Here is a 22,994-nt window from a genome sequence, read left to right on the forward strand (position 1 = left end):
ATACAGAAAGATCCTGAATTTAAATATTGGTGTGAACCTTTTTTCTCTCACATTCCATCGCCAGCTACTGGATTCGCCTCCCAATACTAGACATAGGACCTACTTAGTTTAATCATAGAAGTAGATTGGTTTAATGCAAGATTGGGAAAGGTCGAAACGATAGGCCTATATATATATATATATATATATATATATATGTAGGCTACATAAATGCGCAGCAATTCTCTCGCAGTGCTTGTTATTTTACACAATTATTGTATGTTCATTATTATAAATCTTTTATTGTTACTTTTTTTTTTTTTTTGTATTTTATGTATTCGTTAATTAATTAATTTATTTTTTATATTGAAAGCTGGTGATTTTTTTTTTAAATGTTAATTTTTAACAATTGTGACTATGTTTTTTTATTGAAATAAAGATGTTTTGGAATATTACCTTAAAAAGTTCAAGCTAAAAAGAACTTTGAAGAGTGTGAGGTGTATGTATACAGATCAAAATTCTATGGACCATCAAAATTTTACATTCTTAATAATAGAAATAAAAAATGAAAATTGCAACTGTGCCGTTTAATAAATTTATTTCACATCTCACATATTCTACAGATGTTTTTCTCTAAGTAAATAAATATGTTAAATAAAATGTATATACTTTTAATTTATATGCGAAATTTTATACAACTGCTCGTGACCTTGATTTTCTGTTAGGTCCAATAATCTACCAACAGCTGTGAACCAGCAGCCGTCACTAAATATTTTAACACGTTTTCGGCTGATAATCTCCGGCTCTAGCATCAATACTTCACTAACTACCAGTTACATACACCAATTCACGTGCTGAAATATTTCTGTCTAAGGTGCAACAATAACATGTAGTCCCAATGATAGACTGTTCTTTCGTTTACATTTAAGTTACTACAGGCGTTTCCAATATATCTATCTTAACATAATGGACACAGGGACAAACCAATAAAAATGCCTTCCAAAGCATGCATCAAAATTGCGCCTTTTTTAGATAAATACCTTTTATAGATCACGAAAAGCGCCACTATATAACGTCCCTGTATACACACGCAACTATCATTTCATTTTTAAATAAAAGTACCAATTTATCAGCATTACCATTAAAACCCCCATTAACAGATTATGGCACAACATGAAATATAAAACTGGAAACCTCTCAATGTCTCACTCTTAACATGGTGCACTGTCCTCTGTATATATGGCGTAATAACTGAGACACGACTCTGAATGAGTGCAAATGGAAAACGCATTAACAAACCCTTTGTAATCCTCAGAGAAACGTACAGTTAAATCACTCATGTGCGTTTCCCTTTCAAGCACTCGGATATCCATATAGGCCTACACACACCGGTGCATGTGAATAACAATAATGCGCAATGTAAAACTTTGACAGTAAACATTACATGCAATGTTATAAATAATGTTTAAACCTCGCTATGACACTCAGTGTACAGTTCACGCTCAGCGACTGTTCTCTACACATTGAATGGAATGATAAGGTTTTTAATGTAGGCCTATATGTAAAAGTTCGACCGGTTGCGAATCTTTTGTTACAGACAGATTGCGGGAGTTTTACGTATTTTACGTTAAAAAACTTTTTTTTTTAAATATATTCCCGGTCGTGTAACAGCCTTGTCATATTTAATAAGTGTTAACTACACTTCCCTTACATTGAATAAATTGTATCTAAAATTATTCATAACCTTATTATCAAAAGACATTTAAAACTTCAACCTATCGGTTACGCTTTTCTAAAAAAATATGTTTTAATAAGAGTACTTCTGTAAACATATTCTGTAGATATCTGAATACTGTAAGACTATATATCTACTTTATAAGAATCAGAATCTATATCACCCACGTTGCTTCATCTAATAAATAAACCAAGTTTATTTCCATTCTTGAATGGATTGCTGACTTCTCTCCAATCTCAACTCTCTGAGGCGATCTGTATACCAGCCTTTTAGCCTTATGTTGTAGAAAGTTTGAGATACGTATTTGTTTTGTATGAACTTATACTCAACCCGAGAGCAGTGCGCATATTGTATAAAAACACACCATAAAAGGCGGACCTACAATACTTAAAATAAATAGGTCTGAACATCACTTCAACGATATTCATGTATAAACCTATTATTTTGATGATATAAAAGATAGGCTAAGGGCTCAAACCCCTTAACAAAGTTGCTCTTTTACAAAATTAGACCTATATCAATTAAAAAAAATATACATGTTTTAATGAATATATAATGACCAATACACAATATTGTAAGAAGGCATAAATAAAGGGCCTAAACAGTCCAAAGCCCACTCAAACCTGCTATCAATTTTCTAAGGACCAGGGTTAAATTAGAAGTTTAACGTTCTGAAATATAAAATGCATAGATGTTCACCTCTTCATTTTTCGTGTCACCTTTGGTCGATGTTTTTATTACTGTAATTAACTAGACCTTTCAATATTCATGTTGTAACAAGAAGGTCTACATACTATTTCTTATATATAAAAATACCAACACACTGTAAGTGGTGGTTTTTGCAGAAACTAGTTTTCTCTTCTTTTTTGTAACAACTCGATGTTGTACTTATTATATCATCAAGCGGTCGACAACTAAGCTTTTACTGCCGTTCTAAACGCCACCTTCACTCTGTCATTCTTCCCTGACACCTGCTTCTATTCCACATGTCGTCTTCGGTGCCAAGAAAATAATTTTATTTTATAGTAACTGGCACAGCTAGGGGTCAATGGCCGAAATTAAGCCACACCCAATCATCCTCCGTGCCTCACATGTACTGTTTTCATGTACACTCCCACTTTCCGTCCTCATCCGTGCATTTAAAATATCTCGCTGTTACAGTTACTAAACATCAAGAGGTCGACGGCCCGACAGCAACTGCCGTTCTTTCCTCCATCTTTTCTTATATTGCTTTGATTCATTTGTCCATCGTTTGTCTGCTATGTAAAGATATATAGTAACTCGCTGTCACAGTTCAAAAACCTCCACCTTCATTTTTTTTCTTATTCTTCAGTTACTAACACCGTACATCAAGGGGTCGACGACCCGGTAACACCTGTCGTCCTAACCTCCATCCTCACTTACTCTTTCATCGATGCCTAAACCATCTACTTTTCTTTTTGCCAGCGACGAGCAAGAATAGCGTTTGTAATAAATACGCCAGTTTAAATTTAACACTTACACTGGTATCACCTACAACTTAATTTTAGCAAAGTTTTAGCGACTTTGAATGTGTAAATAAATTTTTACGCAATGCGTCAACTGATTAAAGAAAAAAAATCAAAATGTTCATACGAAACCAAAAACCATATGTTTTAGAAAATAATGTGATCTTCTAATAAAATCATATGAAAAATTAAATTAAATGAATAAAGTTAGCATATTGTTGTTGACTATGTAACTGATAGTATTTTATTCCTCCTCGGCCTTTCTCTTGCTGCTCTTGCCCTTCCCTTTGCCTTTCCCGCCGCTAGCCATTACCTGTTGCAGCACCAGATCTTCCATGATTAACTCTTGCAGTTTCTGCTCACTCCAGTCGTCCCAAACCTCAACGTCCCCGTAGTTAACCTCGGTGCCGCCTGTAGCCCCAAGTTCACTTCCTGACAGAGCAGCGGCGATGGCACCTTTGGAGAGCACGGACTCCGAACTTAAAGAAGGATTGAGCTCAGCGACTGGCAGCACACCTGAGGGCTCGGCGGTCTCTCTATCTGGCTCGGGGAACTTGGTGTTGATGTCCAAGATCTTAACCGGCTTCTTCTTTTTCTCTTTCTTCTCCTTTTTTGGCTTCGGGACATAGGTCTTCCCCTTTTTCTCCATCTTGGCCTTTTTCTTTTCCTCTGCCTTTCTCTCTTTCTCCTCTTTCTTCCTTTCCTTCTCCATTTCCTTTTCTTCTTTCTTTCGCTGTTTCTCCTTTTGTTTCTCTACCTTTCTTTGGACGAGAACTCTGTCCACTAACTCCCCTCTAACTTTCCCATCCACTGGGCAGTCATCCGGAGGACAACATTTGTCGAACAGGTTTACAGGTCTTGGTTCCGGCCCCGGATTGGCTGGGGTGGGATAGACGCCAGGGTCTGGCTGAAATAGATGATTTTCATATCAATTTACTTCGAAGATATACATAAATTTTAATTGTGAATTGATGATCGTGAGTAAAAGGGAAATTTTAATTCGAATAAAAATCAAAGAACTCACCTGCAGAAAGCAGCAACAGAAAACGGCGAGGAATGCCTGCCATCTTGAGACCTCCTTGGGTATCTCTTCCACCCTTTCTTCATCCTGCTTTGTCTCATATCTTTCTTGGGCCTCTCTCAGTTTTGCTTTAGTCTTCTCAAGACTATGCTCCTCAAAGACAGTCGATTTGGCTCTTTTTGGTAAAATGAAACAATTAAAAGTTATTAATTTGAATTGAAATGATCGAAAGAAAGGTACCTGAAATGTGACATAAATTTTGGATTATCAATTTTACCGAACCATGAGCGTAGCAGTGGCGGATCCAGGGTTATTTGAGGGGGGAAAGAGGGGGTCCTCGAATGCGAAGCCGACCCTCCCCCCCCTCATCCTTGGCATGCGGTGAAGGGTTCCGAAAATTTTTCTATTTTTGAAGGTGAACGGTGCCATATGGTACGGTTTAGAACTATGATTCAGCCAGTCAAAATTCTAATTTCAAGAGAGAATCATTGGTGTGATATTTTCAAAAATCGAATGGAGGGGGGAGGGGACAGGCCCCCCTGACACCCCTCTGAATTCGCCACTGCGTAGAGTGCAAAATAAATAAATAAATTTGATAAATTTAGCCCATTGAAAATGGGCATGCAAATACATTAAACCCAACCCCAAACACACATACACTTTTTAACCTCGTCAATAATCTGTGCAAGCAGAAGGGATAGTATGTACCCCCCCCCCCGTCACTCACCCCCCCGTCACTCACCCCCCCTTCATTCACCCCCCCGTCACTCACCCCCCCCCCGTCACTCACCCCCCCCGTCACTCACCCCCCCCGTCACTCAACCCCGTCACTCACCCCCCCGTCACTCACCCCCCCTTCATTCACCCCCCGTCACTCACCCCCCGTCACTCACCCCCCCTTCACTCACCCCCCCCGTCACTCACCCCCCCGTCACTCACCCCCCCCGTCACTCACCCCCCACCTCCCAACACACACCTAAAATTATCAGATTGTGAGATTATTTTCATTACTTGCATTTTTAGTTAATTTCTTCCTTATATCGCTTCAGATAGAATAATAGCTGGACATATTGGTAGACAGATTAATATTTGATAAGAGTTTACATATACGTAAAAAAACAAACTGTATAATAATAATAATAATGAAACCTACCCTACAAAAGTTGGAGTGCGCTTCCGAATGTGTCTTCCTTGACTGTCCTTAGGTATTTGTCAAAATAAACAGAAATTAAATTTAAGTTTAAAAGCAATTTATATGTCTTAATAATTGTTACTATATGATGTTTACTGAAGAAATTGACAATTTGAAAAATTTTAAAAATTCAGTATCTTTGTTTGCATTCAATATGCTTTCATGGTTCGGTTCATTAATTCTTTTTTACTTGCGAGGGTCACTTGAGTAAAGAAACAAGTAAAACAGTAGTTAATTTAAGCTTCTCGGTTGTTATCCAACATTACCCATCTAAATAAAAGGTTGGAGGTATTTGTATGTGACGTACCTCGATGAGCGCCTTGGGTTTCTCAGATTCCGGCTCTTCAGCTCGAGCGGAGTCGGGGGATGGAGCAATCCTTCTGCTCCGTCGGCGTATGCGAAATGCGCTTACAGCTCGAGACGCTACATTTCGAACACGTTTACGGGCGCGACTAAATCTACCTTCGTTTTCTTCGGATTCTTCCATTAAATCAAAATAACTTGATAAAAACTCGCAGTTTGATAAATTACGAACATCGCCATTGGCTTGGATATTGTAACTAACGTTACGGCAAGCGGTGTCGTGACGTAGTTGTAGCTTATGACGTCACATGAAAACGTAACGTTTTTACAACAAAAGCGTAACGTTTGTTGGATTGCCAGTTGCAAATGCTATCTATCTATCTTGATGCAATAATGCATTTAGTTTTGAAAAAAAATCAAAGCTATTTATTTATTTATTTATTTATTTAATTACGATAATAATAATGTTTTATTTTTATGTGGTGTATTGCGTTTAAAACCTCAATGTGCCTCATCATTAAGAATGAAACTTTGGTATTATTTAATGTAAGAATGACAAAAATGAGAGCTACGAATGGCAAATTAAGAGTTCAATATAAGTTATAGACAGCCTATCATCTTTCTTCTCAGTACTGTTTCTGGTGTCTTGCCTTGGGTAATATCAGGATATCAACTTCTTTTTACAGAAAATACAAATTTAATTGTTTAACAAAAATATGAAAAGTCTCAAAATAAATCTCGCCAAAATTACCCCCCATTCCACCCCATCTACATACAAACGGTTCCTGATTCGTTGTACACAATTTACATTTGGTCTAGTGAATACACCATGGAAGGTGGCTATACAGACCCGTAGCCAGCAAATGCGAAAGCTGGGGTCTTTTTCTTAAAATATGGACCTTCTGTCATGAAACCTTTGTTACCCAGACCAAATTTACCCAGAGTGGACCTTTCCCAGAAAAAAAATAAAAGGGGGAGGGTTCTTTCGAACCTCGGACCCCCCTTAGCTACGGGCTTGCTGAACATTTATTAAATTCCTCTTGTAGCTTCCATCCGTAGAATAGATCAGGTACTCATACATATAGCACAGGCTCCAATGGACGGCACATAAATAAATAAATAAATAAATAAATAAATAAATAAATTAATTAATAAATTAATTAATTAATTAATTAAAAAACAAAATTAATTGAGAATCTTGACCAAGTGGACAGCCCCCCCCTCCCAACAATATTGACAAACTATCTCAGCCCCTTCCATGCCTGGTGACATTTCCCAATTTGTTCATTATTCTGGCAAAATTTCCTCTCTTCGTTTGCAAATGGTGATGACAGAAAAAACAATTTTAATTTCCCAAAACAGATAATTTTCCGTATTTTTTTAACACGTAAGAGAGGTCATAGGTCAACTTCACCGTGTCTCATGATGTCATACATATAAATAAATGTCTGCTTCAATAAATCAGGCGCGTTAGACAGTGAGACACGCCTTGGGTTAGGCGTGATTAGCTCATGTAATATGGTAATTAGTATTTATGACAGCCCAACTTGCCTATTGTAATTAAACCATAACGTGTTTTTGCGGGATATTTGCCCCAGTTCGAAAAAAAGGAAAATTGTTCTACTGAGACCTGTTCTTCCAAACATCATTAAAAGTACGAGATTGCACTGCACAAGGAAAAAATCAGTGGATGATTTAATCTAAATGTGATAAAACACTTCTACCAAGTTCACGTCCAAGTTTAACCACGTAATCAGGGTGCCACATAATGACTTGATCGTCCTCATGACCATGAGTGAGACTCGGTAGAGCGGCCGGCCATTACGCCTTGGGGCCCCCCATGCAGCACAGTGATAAGTGATCTCCCTCGTGACGGCACGTGACTTGTCGTGTATATTTCAGCACGTGAACCCATGTTGTAGATTACTGGGCGAAAGAGCGGGAGTGGAACAACACGTTCAGCAGTTCGAAGGAAGAGCGTTACCACCCGTGGAAGAGAAGGGCATCGCCAGTCGACTTGAGATGAAGGGGATCTTGATAGCTGCGCTGATTTTGGCGGTTACTCGTAAGTATTATTTATTTAGATTCATTTGTTAATTCCCATAATCAGCAGTTGTACATGTGTGATTTTTTCAATAGTCTTCGTCACCACGCCCTCACTTATTAAAGCCAGTTATTTGTGCTGAGCATGAGTAGCAATGGAAGGCGATTTTTTTACAACTGCGTCTTTAAAATAAAATATCTGACAAATATTACTTGGAGTCTTTACGAGGAATATATTGTCCTTCTTTGTTGGCTTTCACTGTGCCACTCTTTGGGATATAGGATTACAGCACAGATCTATCTAAGAACAATCCGGTTTAGAACTGAATTATTTTCAGAACTGTATTATGCTGAATTATTGCTAAAATATCAAGAAAAACACCGCCATCCTTTATTTTTTCTAGTGCCAAAGAAGGGGGGGGGGCAGGATAGCTTAATTCTAACGAATAGACTAAGTTATTTAACTGATACTGATAGTAAAATTAATGTAAATCAACTCTATATTGAGGACTAAAATGCTTAAAGTCTCACTACACAGCTAATTTTACATATAAAATGCATAAATGATGAATTATTTAGAAAAGTAACTATATTAGACTGTGAAGTTAAGAGTTTGGTTAAAAAACCATCTAAATATGATCTTTTGTTTTTAACATATTGCAAAACCGATGTACAGTTATTTAAAAAAAAAATTGGTAATGTTTTTCATCGTTTTTCCTTGTCGTTGCTGTCTAATTTATAGTCTGTGAGTTATGGCCTGTAGCCCCTGGGGTGAGGGTTTGTCTACGCAAAAGAACTCGCAACTGAACTAGCTAACTTGGCTGAAGTAAAAATCAGCAGTAGGCCAGTAACATGAACTAGTATGTCCATTTTACGAAAAACAAAATATAAATAAATAAATAAATAAAAATAAATAAAAAACGCGATTAATAATGATTACTTTCTTTTAGTCCATTACTACGGACAATCTTTTGTTAAGGAAGATCAAAACTTCGATCTCAAGTCTCAGGCGAATTTTTTTCCAAAGCACTTTCTCTAAGCTTGTTTTAATAATAACATTATTTATTCATGCAACTAAAGGTTGGCTTTCACAAGTGCTATAAAAGACTGTTAAAAGTTACTTAAAAACATTATGAAACTACCCACCAAAACCAGATAATAAACAAATTGATTAAAATATTAAATCAATTTGATTCTAAAAATTGCTCAATCACATAAAAGAAGTATTGAATTTTTAAAATATGAAATCAACTAATTTCTTAATAGTTGAAAGTAATGAAGTTTATACATTATTTTTTGCGAGATAAAAGTCTTTGCAGCTAACAGTTCTAAGTTTTGGAATATAAAATATCTGAGAGTAACTAAGGGAAGGTGGTTTTTTTTTAACTTATGGTAATAAATGATTGAGTCTATGCCCTGCCATACACTTTCGTGAGCTGAGACAATAGATTGTAAGTTGTAGGTTAGCCCAGGGTGACAAGCCCATGTCCATGCTCTTGGCCGCGAGATAGTCTATATTGGTGCTATTATCACTGGTACCGTCTCGTGAAAGATCCATCGTTTTTACGACAGTAACTTTGGACACGTGCTCTGTATGATGATAATGGGGGAAACGGAAGGGGGAGGGGATTGAATAATAAATTATTTGTTTTCCATGTTTCCAACTTCTAGATCTGTAAATTGGAAGTGTGCTTTTGTGTACAGAGAGGGTTATTGTGTTCAGGACTTTTGTTAGTGGTATTGTTTTCTAGGTTGTTACTTCGGTAATTATATCGATAGACATTTCTAAATTGCAGCTTCATATCTATGACCCTATTATTTTCTAAATAAGCGGAAATCAAGTACAAATCCTTTGGTATTAATATTTGGACCATTTATTAAATTAATTGGGTGTATTTCATTAAATCAAATCACACATACGTGTACACATGCCACAAACACACACATAAAACCTAGCGTGCAAACAAACACACACACACACACACACACAGTTATTGAATTCGTGTACATTATTTTGATATCCAAGTAGAAAAGTATCCAAAGTCAATATTATGTTGCAGCATCTAGCGCCCAAAGTTCGGCGTGGACTGTCAGCGACGCAAACACCACAGCAGTATGTGTCGTAGCTCGAATGGAACTGGACATCAAGATTTCCTACTTGGACGACACCGGGGCGGTAAGTGTGTGTGTGTGTGTGTGTTTTTTTTTAGTAGAGAGATGTTCATGCAAGTAACTTAGTGCATCTTAGTGCATTCAGCCCTTTACAAATAATAAATTATTTGTTTTCCATTTTTCCAACTTCTAGATCTGTAAAATTTACAAGAGTTTTGGCCCTTGTGTACGTTTACGTGTGTGTTGACATGGGTTGTGAGTAGGTGTGCAGACGCTTGTGAGGAAACGTGCATTATTTCGCGTGCTTGAACTAGTGCATGTGGTTGTGCGTTCAGCCATGCATATTTTAATACGGGCATCCCTTTGCGTAATAATGGTTGCCCTCCCCTTGAAAAGATTATAATCATATAAAAATAATGTCAAGTTTCCTGACGTTTCAGAGACTCAACACTACAATTGATTTCCCCGAAAACTTTGACAGAATCGGCGGTTTCTGCGAGGACGCCAGTTCCCCCAACACCAACATGCTAACTCTGGAGTGGAAGAAGCAAGACACAACGTTCAGTCTCAGCGTCAAATTCACCAAAGTTTCGGAGGACGGAGGGCAAACGTACACTAAGTATCAACTGGGGGAAGTGTCGCTCCATATCCCGATGATGCCAGAATTGTTCCCCAACGTGGAAGCAGCCGGTGAGTTTTACACTCATATTAACGAACAGAATTATTATTGTTTTTTTACTAAAATAGTAAAGCTCCCTTTGGAGAATGTCGTACCAGAGATACCATTTGTCTAAAGCAATGATGTCCTATAAATAATTTAGAGTTTTGAATGTTCATTTTAATTTTCTCTCCTTTCAAAAATGGTGTTCAGTGTATAATAATAATAATAATAATAATAATAATAAATTAATTATTAGTATTATTATTATCCTCTACAGTGGCCAACCAGACTCTTGTGGTCAGGAACGTAGACGACGACGGCAATCTAATGGCGCCTGCCGGGTTCTCAACCCGACTTTCCCGATGTCTGGTCTGCAACACGGAGCAGGTCTTTGAAGACCTGGAGGCTCACGGGACGGACGCTGAACATTACCACGATACGCTGGTGACACTGACGATCTCAGATGTGCAGTTCATCGCGTTCAAGGAGGATGAGACGACCCATATTTCTGACAGTGGGGAATGTAAGTATAGGAGGGTCTATGCAAGTGTGACAAGAATGGAAGTTCGAGGTCCCATATGATTATTATTATAGTAGAGGTTGGTGTTAGTCAGAGTATTGGGGTTAGTGAATGGGGCGAATGTCACCTGTGCAAAGTAATGCGTAACGGACTATTGTTCCTAACTGACTACCGTTCCTGCCACACCGGTTCTTGTTCATTGTAAAAACTAGTTTTGGATAATATCGCCTGTGAGACTTGGAGCGATTTCGTATCCAACAGACACGCAGTGGTCAGATTATCGGTAGATCGCCATAGTATTGGTGACAGATATTATGGAAATATAGATGTCGTGTACTTTTATTTAAGGTATGTTATCTAATATAAGGTCTAAACTTTGAAAGATATGTTAATGTGACGGGTGTTTAGACGAAAAGATTTCTCTTTTCCTAACATGCACGCCATGTACACGAAACTTGTGTAACGAAACTGGGGGTCCGTTTAACAGTACATCCGCCCTCCCTTTAGGTCCCATTCAGATCGAGAAGAGCCGAGTGCTAGCTAGGCCGCAGTCTTAATATGGCGGCCCTATATGAAAGGAAGACCGCTTAATCCTGTAATGGTCTCTCCGCCTCTCACACGCCTCCCCACGCGTCGTTCCTGCAGGGGCACACTAATTAAATCTCGGCTCAATACAGCCGGCCGAGGGACGACCCGCACGAAAATCCAGTAGTATCGAAATAGCAAAGAGGCATTAACGCAGTAGTGGTGTGGAGCATATTTGCAGTAGAAATGCAGTATAGCCTACTGCAATTCTACTCCAAAAAGTACATAGGTTTGTACAGAGGAGGAGCATTAATGCAGTAGATTAGCAGCATGATAGAAGCATGTTTCAAATATGCTAATTAGCTCCCTAATCGAAGCAGATTTGAGGCATGTTTGCAGTATGATTGCAGTAGTCTACTGCGCTGGAGTATCTACTACGTTTTCTTGCGGGGACGCTTGGGAAGCCGTGTGAGAGGCGGAGAAACCATTACAGGATTAAGCGGTCTTCCTTTCATGTAGGTCCGCCATATTTAAGTCGCAGCCTAGCTAGCACTCGGCTCCTCTCGATCTGAATGGGGCATTAGTTATAATGGTTAGGGTTAGCCCGACCTAAGTGGGTCAAAAACTAGGGCGAGGCTTACCAGTGCAAGTGAATGGGAAGCGGACTCTCTACCCTTGGGGGGGGGGGGGGGAAGATGTCTGTCAAGTGACACCGGTGTAGCAGGAACGGAAATGTATGGGAATGGAAGTCAGGGCTCCCATAAGATTTGTACGGGTTAGGGTTAGTCGGAGTTTGGGGGTTAGCATATGGGACGAAAGTCACCTGTACAAAGAAATGGGAAGCGGGCAACGGTTCCTGGCGAACGTCCATTCCCGTAACACCGGTATACCATTTATTATAACGGAAGTCGTTTTTTTTTTATTCTACTTCCCCCAGGTAACAAATGTGTGATGGACATCGCAGAGGCCCCGGAAGACCGTTTTTTCGTCACCGGGTCTGCCGGAGAGGTCTGCATTATTCTGGACATGGCCGCTAAGTTCGTTATCCCGTATAAAATGTATGATAACTCGGTGAGTGGAAAAAATGTTTGTTATTTCAAATAACAATCCCTAGAGCAAATTTCACCGGTTGGTCGGAATGAGGAGGTTAAAGACTTTGATGGACTTTATTGACAGTTGTGATAATAAAAAATTAATTTAGACATTTTCTCTATAATTGGTGTGCGTGCGCCACACGCGGCTCATGTTTGACGGGTGCTATTTACCGGTAGTTTCAGACTCCAAACGGCGTATTGTACAAGTGACAGAGCAGTGGATGGAACTGGATATTTGAAACGCATAAGTTATCTTTCACATGTCATAAATTTCCTACATGAATTGCCTCATGGTACTAAAAAATATGCCTAAAGGACCCTGTCTGTGAGAAATGAATGTTGTCATGTGTTTAGCATGAAATGCTGACGTATGGAATTCCACCTCCCAAATATTACGACGCATGTCGGATTCGGATAGGTTAATTTCACAGTTGCAAATGCCGGTGTGACAAGAATGGTAGTTTATGGAATGGAAGTCAGGGGTCCCATATGATTAGTACAGGTAAGGATTAAACGGGGTATAGGGCTTAGGACATGGGGCAAATGTCAACTGTACATAGTAACTGTGTGTGTGTGTGTGGGGGGGGGGGGGGGGACTACGGTTCATAGCGGACTACCATTCCTGTCTCACCATTTCTTCGAGAGTGTTTCAGCTTAATTCCAATAGCGCTTATTTGTCACCCTCCGTTTTTTTTCTAGACTGGACACGGAATGTTCAATCTCCCGACACAAAATGAGACCACAGTAAGCGGTCAGTGCGACGAGAGGCGACAGACTGTCTCCGTGACGTTTTTCGAGGACTGGGTGTTGAGCGCCTCCTTTGAGAAGGATGATATAACGTCATCGGGGAATTACAACGTCAGCGATTTGTCACTGACCTTCACCTACAGTGATGAGAGATTCGTGGATCCCCATCCGAGTATTGTCGGTAAGTATTAGCTTACGTTATCTAGGAAGCTAAGTAAAAGTTGTAGTAATCACAAGAGATACAACAAGCAGGACTCCGTGAGTTGATTAAAAACGTGAACACCTAATAGGCTAACTATCAAGTTAAAATTAATCGTTTTTATTTATCCATTCATTTAGTTATTTTCATGTGTCAACTTATATATTCATTTATTTATTGATTTTCATCAAAGACTACAGACAAGGAGAGTTCTCTTCACTCCCTTTTTTTACATTTTTATTGAGTATATCGATTTCGACATTAAATTTGTTTTGTTACTTTACGTGTCAAACTCTGATCCAAAAATCTGCACCTTTTCTTCCAGACACCACAGCCACTGTCCATCTGTCCTTGGGGAACCAGACCACTCTTGACCCATTCCAGGCGGCCTTGGGACAATACTTCAAGTGCCAGAAAGAACAGACGCTACTTCTGGCGGACGAGAATGGCAACGGTGCCAGGCTGGACACCTATAAATTCGACTTCCAAGCGTTTAAAGAGACTGATGATAACGATTTTTCCGATGCACAAAACTGTGAGTTTATATACACATTTTTTGCTTTTTTTCATTAAATTACTATTGTAATTCATTAACATTGAGTTAAAATATTGCATAAATCCATATATTTTGAAATAAATGCCTTTGACATACTGATTTAGACAAAACTTTAGGCAGTATAGCTAAGCCAGCATTTGGCTTCTTTTAAGCCAGCTAATGCAATAGTGATTTATCAATATTAGAATTTTTCGGACCAGCGATGGAATAATATAATTCTAATAGAATAATTCCAGGACTAGACCAATAAAAAGTATATATTAATACTGTGCTATTTGTACATTTTCAGTTCACGAATGCTCTAGCGACAATGGTGGCGGCGGCGGCAGCGGTGGGGCTGAAAATGGAGATAGTAACGCAATAGTTCACGTCGTGATAGCTCTGGTAGTAGGTCTCGCTGCTCTCCTCCTCCTCGCTGTGTTCTTGATCAAACGCCAGAGGGCCAGGTCGTCGTATCAATCCATGTGATAAACTTTCAGATTTTGGAATGTTTTGGAGTTCTGTTTTCAACCACATCTAAGCGTCAGTTCTACACTTGTTGACTCTTGGAGAAACTTAACTTACACTTAATAACTCTTTGTCTTTTTACTCATTTGATTCCGCTTTAAATGTTTTCTGTGATTAGCAAAAGTGTAAGTAATTTGCTTTACAACAAAGCGAAGAAACAGCCAATTTCATAAGAAGTGTTTTGGATAGCGGGATGGCCTTTCGGGGCATAGGTAGAAGTAAACCTTGAAGAAGGCTGTGAGCACGTGATTAAATGGTTATGAAAAAAAAAAAACAGAAATAAACCAGCCAGAAAAATAAACAAATAAAAGTATGATTAAGAAGAAACAGCCCATTGGAGTAGTTGGATTAGTTCGTAAGTTTTGGGATCTCCCAAAAAATAATGTAAATAGAATGTTAACCAGTTACAAATACAGTACTTGTGACATGGTTCTTGTATTTATCAAATTGTTCGTTTACCTTATTATATTATATTATATTTATTTATTCATGTTTTGCGTATATGTAAATTCATATTGAATCGGCTCAAGGCTGCGTATTGCCTAGGTTTACAATTATTTCAGTGTTATACGAATGTAAATAAGAACGCAAAGTTGAGGTAATGCTTTTTAGTCCAGTTTCATATTCTTGTCTAGGTCAATTAGTTGTAAAGCGCAATGGAAAAAGCATGAAAATAAAAATGCTCGCACGCTTATTGTAATCTCACTGGTAGGTTTTACTTATCATTGCTGATGGATTTGGATAATATTAAAAGTAAACTGGTAAACGTTTATGAATTTCATTTATGTTCATTCTAAAACGAAGCGAACGGTCAGAATGTTTATGTTTACATTGACAGGCATCCAATTTATTATCAGATGGTTAAAATGGAGAATGGATCAAGAAAGACAATTACATGTATGAATATTGTCAGGGAATATCTCTGGATCCGCCCCTGTAATACTTAAATCCTGAGCATATTTTGACCGTCGCATAAATCACAAGTACTAATGTGTTAACCCGCGGGACGCATGTCTTACTGAGTATTCGGGAGTGTCAGAGCTTGACGTCATTATGGACACCTCGGGCGATGCCTTATCTGACATCTTGTCTCATTTGGCACTCATTGCTACGGACGTAAATAAGGCTGTGGATTGCTCTAAGTGGAATGTTTCTTGATGAAGTCTGCAACTTTGGCATACGAAAAAGCAATGTTCTCCCTGAAGAATGCTGAAAAAAAATCACTGTTTAATAGAAAAAGTAACTGGTATATTTCAAAATACCGTTAAACTTCCGAGGAGCTTAACACTTTTATTAACAGACCAAAATGTGTCACCTTTTATGCACTGTATCCACCCAAATGTTTACTTTACCCCATCTACGATGGCCAAGTTATAAAGACTCCTCGTTATTTTATCCGATACAAGTCGTTAAAGCTAAGGCAGCCTAGTCACCTGGTAGAACGAAATATGAATGGACCACGCCCTTCATTACGACCAGCTCCGTCTCCACGCCTGCGTCCTTTAATTTCTGTACATATTCTTAAAAGAGAAAAATAAATATAGTTACAAATACACGGTGCAATTGACAATACCAGTACGTTGATAATTTCATGGTCTAATAAAGAAGCACCAATAATTTTTTAAATCACAATTCTACATGAATCTCTACAAACTGTTTTATCCACACTAAGAAAGTTTATCTGTTCGGCATATATTCACCCTGAGGTACAAAATGCTAATGATGACTATCTCTTGCCGCCCTCCGAGGCCGTTTCATCAAGACCCCATTCACATAGACACCATGGGTCTACGTAAATCGATCCGACATTGCGGGAACTCCCGCTGAGTGCAATCTGCAATCCTGGCACTGGGTACATGTGAAGAATACCGAAAAGGTGGTGATTTTACAAGAACGTTGGCAACAGGAGAAGGCATGATCGGTTAAGCTGATTGCAGTCAGCGAGAGTCCCTGCAGAGCTGGGTCGATCCACGCAGACCGATGATGTCTATGGGAATGAGGTCTAAGGTTGATGGTCATGAAGGAGCCTGGTACTGAAACTGGAGATGAAGACCTGCCACGTCGAACATTACTAAAAACACAGCATTGATTAATTACCCCCTAACAGCTTCAGTAGGCGTGTCAGATACCAGAGCGGCGTAAGCTGAAAGCAATTTAGCGAGAATCCCCTCGGAGAAGGACCGATTCCGCTAGATCGAAGTAGGTATGGGAATGGGGTCTAAGATTCGGCCTACGGAAACCGCCGAGGTTTCCCGAAAGATACAAACCCATGTTTTCGTCCACCAAGACGTCACTTCCTGTCACGATACACAACGCAGGCGGAAGATGGCTGAAGGACTGTCGCAGCAATGGAGAGGCACGCGGATCACTCTTTTCTTCTTCGTTATTTAAGAAGTGATTAGCATACCTGGAACGATAATGATAATAATAATAAATGTAATAAAAGTACACTTCTTTCAGCAAGTTTTGATATTTGCTATTTTACTATTATACTCGTTTTCATATTTTCTTTCCTCGAAAGTAGTCACTTATTAGAATGAAATTGCATTTTACTGTGAACACAGCAAGAGCAGGCGAATGGGAACGGAATGGAACCATTTGGTTTCATACCACTGCATCTGTTTCTCTGTCAGCGAGTAGCCATCTGAGTAAAGTTTGTAGGATGCTGTGTTACAGCGAAGGTCGAACACAGGATAGACTAAAACCTGGAGAAAGACGATTGTGTTATAGCACCGCGCACTTTCTTCTGCATTAGACATTGGTATTATAGAAGTAGGGTTAGATATCCGTGTGTGTGTGTGTGTGTGTGTGTGTGTGCGTGTGCTCAAAGAAAACGGTCTACTTGATGTGTTTCAGTTATTGTTGAAACTGGCCCACGAGAAATCATCACCATGTGACCATGATTATAAGTTAATAAAATGCTGCGAACTTTTGGTTATTAGAATACATTAAGATCCGTTAAGTATTTTACCTGAAATGAGACACCAGGAACATCATGTGCCGCAGACGCTGCTAAATGTCCGCCTGCGCTGTCACCACATACACCGATCTTGCTACTGACTGATCCACCTGGAAATAAATAAATAAATAAATAAATAAATAAATAAATAAATAGTTGAAGTTCTTGAATATATTGGTAAACTATACCGTTACGGTTAACGAAGCAGGCTTCATCTAATCAATGCTTCAATTTTTCCCAAATGTGACCTGATCTTCTTTGTTTTGAAAAGATATTTAAAAAACCGTTTTATTCGTCACGCATAATTATGAAGTTAAATATCAAAACGTTCAGGCTTTATAAACGGGTTAGGTGTTTTCGAACGCGAGCCTCAAATTTGTTAGCACAAATCCCCAAACTAACGACTCAACTCACAAATAAAGAAGCCCGACTTAAAATCTGTAACCTCAAGCACAGTGCAAGGACCCACAATCGCGATTCCGCTGATCTACACGTTCGGTACGTGCCAAATGAGCCGAAGATTGTGGAGAACGCATTACTGTCATTGAGCAGAGGAAAGCTGGTCAAATTGTTTGTGTGGTCAGCGCTGTGCTCGTGGCTGCTTATTTTACATTGGGTTTCTTAATTTGTGACTTGAGTGTTTAATTTGTGTATATGTCCTTCAGAATGTAAGGCTCGTGTTACCATACGGCAATTATCGTTTACGAGGCCTGAAGCTGCTCGCCTATTTTCTCCTTGTTCTCCATGCACCACCTAACGGCGACCTCAGCGTCCTCTAATGCGGCAGGAAACTTGTGCTCTGGCGCCAAACGGTACTCCACGCTTACAAATATACAACCCACGGTGCTGCAACAAATACCAGTGTAATAACTCAAACATGACACCTCATTCCCACCGGCACCATCGGTCTAAGTAGATCGTTTTTCTACCGTTTTTCTCTATGTAACGTCAGTCAAAAAGTGGCCAATCATCGGCCTCGCTCTCTGGCCAATTTTTGAATTCCTTTGACAGGACCGCCTCAGCGGTCGTTTACGGCCTTGTGCAGTTTGCTAGGCACGTGATGTAGCATGTGATGTAGCATGCGAAAAGTGTATATATTACTTATATCGATCGATTCATAATCACCGGTTTTTCCGTATTCTTCTCAACGTCAGGAGGAGGCGAGTCTTTCAGTTAAGCTGATTGCACTTAGCAAGACTCCCCTCAAAGTAGGTTGGTCTATGAAGACCAATAGTGTCTATGGGAATGGGGCCTTAAAGACCATGAAAATTCGTGTTTTAAATTAAAAGAAAAGCGATAAATAGCTTTTAGAATTATATCCGGAAATTTGTACCCTCTTAACATCATCACCATGATATGACATATCGTAAAATTGTGGTAAATTTATGACAAATAAAACGTTTTTTTACTTCTATGAACTAATTTTCCATATTTTCTTATTTATTCATCGATTTATTTCTGATCAGGTTAACACATTTAAGGAGCAATATATGCCTTAACTGTTTCATAACTCTATTATAAGCTACTCACTCGGTGAGAAGTTTGAGTGCAGGATCGTGAGTTTTTCTGGAGCAGATCACCCAGCCTCCACCGTGGAAAAACACCACTATAGCGACATCTGGCGGGCACGGTTTCGGCTTGTATACCCAAGCCGGTATTCCTGCTGTAAAGATACAAAAATGAAAGAAAACGGCGCTGTGGTAATAGATTAAAAAATAACTCTGTAGAGTAATTACTGGATCACAGACAACATTAATGGTAATTACTTGACCTTTTCAAGGGGCAAAAATTATCAAACTTTCAGATACTTAAATTTATTATCACACAAATTATATTTCTATATAGCATGTTTCTTATCACTAGAAAAACGTTGAGCAATAAAATCAGCAAGGCAAAGACGTATATTTCAAACATCACACCTGTTTTTTTTCTTATTTTTTATTGATATTTTATTCCACCGTTTTTCTCTACGTAACGTCAGTCAAAAAGTGGCCATTCATCGGCCTCGCTCCTTTGGCAATTTTTGAATCCCTTTGACAGGATCTCCTCAGCGGTCGTTTACGGCCTTGTGCAGTTTGCTAGGCACGTGAGTTACATGTGGTTTAGCATGCAAAAAGTCTATATATTACTTACCTGGGTCATGTGGAGACGGTATGGTGACGTCATCTCTTTCACCTTTGAAGTCATATTTGAAACCGGAGTGGAAATATTCTACCGTCGCCTCTGATGATTCGCGTGACTCTTTGACAGTATCCATGTCTTCAAAGCTCTTTCCTCCACGCTGTTGTCAAAATGAGTAATTGTGGATGACATGGAAAATATCTTGTGCCATGTTTTCAAGATCTGCCCTGGTAATTTTGGCGTACGTTTAGTTTAAATTGATTGCATTCCCTAATAATGACACCCATAAACGCAAAAGCTCTGTCACGCACACAAATTACACGCTTGCGCGTACACATATTTACACACAAACCAATTATAAGTTCACATTTCATACACCTTAATCTGAGCAAACGATTCTAATAGCTACTGTTAAACTGCGACCTTTCCGATTAGCGTAGCATATTGATGAGGAGATTTGAAAATTAAGTAACTGGCACGAATTTGAAACCCTGGCTTGGTGACTCCCAGGGACGCAATTAGTCAACGAGAGTGAAGTGTGACCTTACTTGTAGCGCTGCCTTGAGAAACGCCTGCGACTCCTCGTGGAGAGTGGCGAACGCTGCAGGTAGAGCCATCGCGTTGAGACTGCTAATGTACTGGTCACTACTTTAAGTCGATCGTGAGTTATCAGCCTGGTGAGTGTATAGGTCAGAAGATCGTGACATGTTTGCAGGTTTGTTGACTTGACCCAGATAGAACCACTGTATGCGATAACAATATGCAGCAGATCTACCGACTTTTGGATCGATGATGAAATAGCCTACGTACACCAGTGAGGCGATTTACCTCTTGCGATTTCGGTGGGATGTGATTATAAATAAAATGTTTCTATTTATAAACAGAGATCTGGAGCCATAGGGCGTGTTTCATAAGTTCCACCTAATCGCCTGAATATGTTACTTGTATTATAGTTAATAAACAGAGATCTAGAGCCATAGAGCGTGTTCCACCTAATCACCCGTTATATCACTTGCTATATTATAGTTTATAAACAGAGACCTTGAGCCATATAACTTGATATCAGTCTATAGAAGTTACTCTTACTGGGACTTGTTGCTATCTTTTGGTATCAACATTTGCGAAGGTGAATTTTCTTTGTATTTCCTTTTGCTGATACAACTTACACATTGAGGGCAATATAAGAAGGATACGGCCTACCTTTATCGCACGATTTTCCGTGATAACCCAGGGGACAAATGTGTGGCATTTTAAACTGCACACTTTGCGTCATTCCAGCATTCATTCATGCGGTACAGATCTGAAATGATATATTGGAAGGATCATAAAATTCTACGCATGCTCTTTCAGTTGATATATTTCAATTCTTATGATTTAAGCAGCTACTAAGACAGGGTAACTGATATCTATTGAATGCATTTTGTACAGAATATCCACCTGACACTTTTTTGCGTACTTTTGCTCAGCCCTTTTTCATTTTCTTCAGAATAAAAAGCATTTAAATAGATGTTTTCAATTGTGCGTATACATAGGACCACCCTGCGCGATCAACAAATCAAAAGATGATGTCAGCTCTCCCCATTGATCATTTTGCAGAAAAAAACTAAAAATAAATAAAGAAAGAAAGAAAGAAAGACATAGTAAATAAATAAATAAAGAAAGAAAAACTGTTACATATAGAGGAAGACCCACTGCTAATGGATAAATTGTATTAAATGAAGCATATCTGTTGGTATAAATTGTTGCAATATGAAACTTGCTAAATTCTAACATATTTCTAACATTTTGTATAACTATTTCCTGTTATCCACAAAGGACGAAATTGTTATCAGGACACTGCTTACGAAATTTTGCATCTACTTCCGAAAAAATCCCCAAGGCAAGAGCACTGAAAGCCAGACGGATCCTCAACACTAAATGATTTGAAAACGTCCGCAGAGAGTACTCCAATCTGGGGCAGGAGGTCATGTGTTTGATCCCCATGACCTGGTCATACCAAATACCATTATAATAGTATATGCTGTCTTCTGGTGGAGCACTCAGCAAATAGAGGTTGGAGAAGGAAATAGACCTGGTCATATGTTAGTGCTGGTTATTGTGAATGCTCATTACGAGGGCCACATATGCTGCAACTTGGACTGGGATGAAACGATTTGAAAAGTTTTCAATAAACGATGCCCTGTTTACTGTCAGAGACTGTTTGCAGTTTTTTCATAGGCTTCGTTTGTTCAGCATGAAAGGTGTATTTTATATTTGACCTAGAACACTTACATATAGGGATTTCTATTAACACGTTTGTTGCTTGGCAAATATTAGTTTTGAGGTAAAGCGACAAAGAAAACTCTGTTAGTAAATTTTTACTTGCAATATCGTTCAGTCAAATCAAATGTATTATATTCTTTTTTCCGTGACAGCGGTCTAACTGTCAAATTTTTCTCTCTCCCCCTCTCTCTCTTTCATGGTCGTGTGTTTCTGTGTGTGTGTGTGTGTGTGTGTGTGTTTGTGTGTGTGTGTGTGTGTGTGTTGCGCACGCCTTAACAGCTAGGTAAGGGCGAGATGGTATTGGAATAACCTCCAAAAAGTTCAACCAGAGAAGGCCTCTCACACCAATGAGATACTCGTATTTCATTTGCATCACATATAGTCAATATCTATGCCACTTTGATACAGAACGTCGAAGTTCAACATAATGGAAACCCCTATGACGTGTTCGGTAATATGAAATTACTTTCAGTATATGACTAATGAAAAGTGATGCTTGTTTACTGCCTCTACCTTTCCATACAGTTTGGTATCCATGTCTTTCTACGAATCATATCAAAACAATATCATTACTTTTATATTTGAATAATGACAAAATTAAAGTATGAACCTGAATGTGTCTCATACAAACCTGTGCGTGCCATTAATCTAATACGTCTATACTTTGTCATTCATATACCTGTACATGGTTTCGTGTTTTAGAAATAAAGCTTCGACATTTGCCAATTGCAAGGTTTCAGCTCTCCCTATTTTATACAATTGGCCAAAAATATGGCTTTTCTTGTAACCATAGCAACACGCATTGTTGGGAGTAAATAAAGCCGATATTGCTGCTTTGGGCCAAGGTCTGGTATAGGACAAAAAAGGAAGGGGATATATTTTTGACCCTTGTCACATATATTTGTTTCCTACAAACGTCTTTCAAGACCATTAAAATGCATCGCCACTGTCACAGTGTACCTCGTGGTAAT

General features: G+C 38.9%; 3 protein-coding genes across 4 annotated transcripts; 1 reads left to right on the forward strand and 2 right to left on the reverse strand.

Annotated features, from left to right (window-relative positions):
* The first annotated feature begins 7,593 nt into the window (after positions 1 to 7,593).
* On the forward strand, positions 7,594 to 14,695 carry LOC106168584 (uncharacterized). Its single transcript, XM_086997981.1, has 8 exons — positions 7,594 to 7,782; positions 9,821 to 9,936; positions 10,313 to 10,562; positions 10,811 to 11,056; positions 12,516 to 12,649; positions 13,372 to 13,600; positions 13,944 to 14,153; positions 14,464 to 14,695. The coding sequence occupies exons 1-8, from the start codon at positions 7,740 to 7,742 to the stop codon at positions 14,640 to 14,642; spliced, it is 1,407 nt and encodes a 468-aa protein (XP_086854107.1). The 5' UTR covers positions 7,594 to 7,739; the 3' UTR covers positions 14,643 to 14,695.
* Positions 14,696 to 14,914: 219 nt separating this feature from the next.
* On the reverse strand, positions 14,915 to 18,176 carry LOC106152980 (uncharacterized). The gene is made up of 6 exons (XM_013526735.2): positions 18,110 to 18,176; positions 17,653 to 17,750; positions 17,292 to 17,386; positions 16,949 to 17,088; positions 16,115 to 16,201; positions 14,915 to 15,890 (listed from the first exon to the last, which is right to left on the reverse strand). Exons 1-6 carry the CDS (start codon positions 18,174 to 18,176, stop codon positions 15,820 to 15,822), a joined length of 558 nt encoding a protein of 185 aa, XP_013382189.2. The 3' UTR covers positions 14,915 to 15,819.
* A 115-nt stretch (positions 18,177 to 18,291) lies between these two features.
* LOC106179456 (uncharacterized) lies at positions 18,292 to 20,897 on the reverse strand. Of its 2 annotated transcripts, none has more exons than XM_086997790.1 (4): positions 20,310 to 20,897; positions 19,774 to 19,921; positions 19,171 to 19,303; positions 18,292 to 18,486 (listed from the first exon to the last, which is right to left on the reverse strand). In XM_086997790.1, the coding sequence occupies exons 1-4, from the start codon at positions 20,376 to 20,378 to the stop codon at positions 18,342 to 18,344; spliced, it is 495 nt and encodes a 164-aa protein (XP_086853916.1). In that variant the 5' UTR covers positions 20,379 to 20,897; the 3' UTR covers positions 18,292 to 18,341. The 2 variants fall into 2 exon arrangements, with proteins under 2 accessions (XP_086853916.1, XP_086853917.1); XM_086997791.1 differs by having other exon boundaries at positions 19,774 to 19,988.
* Positions 20,898 to 22,994: the final 2,097 nt, after the last annotated feature.

Source organism: Lingula anatina, chromosome 10, assembly GCF_051362555.1.
Source record: "Lingula anatina isolate TDL-2025a chromosome 10, LinAna3.0, whole genome shotgun sequence".
Classification (NCBI taxonomy): Eukaryota; Metazoa; Brachiopoda; class Lingulata; order Lingulida; family Lingulidae; genus Lingula; species Lingula anatina.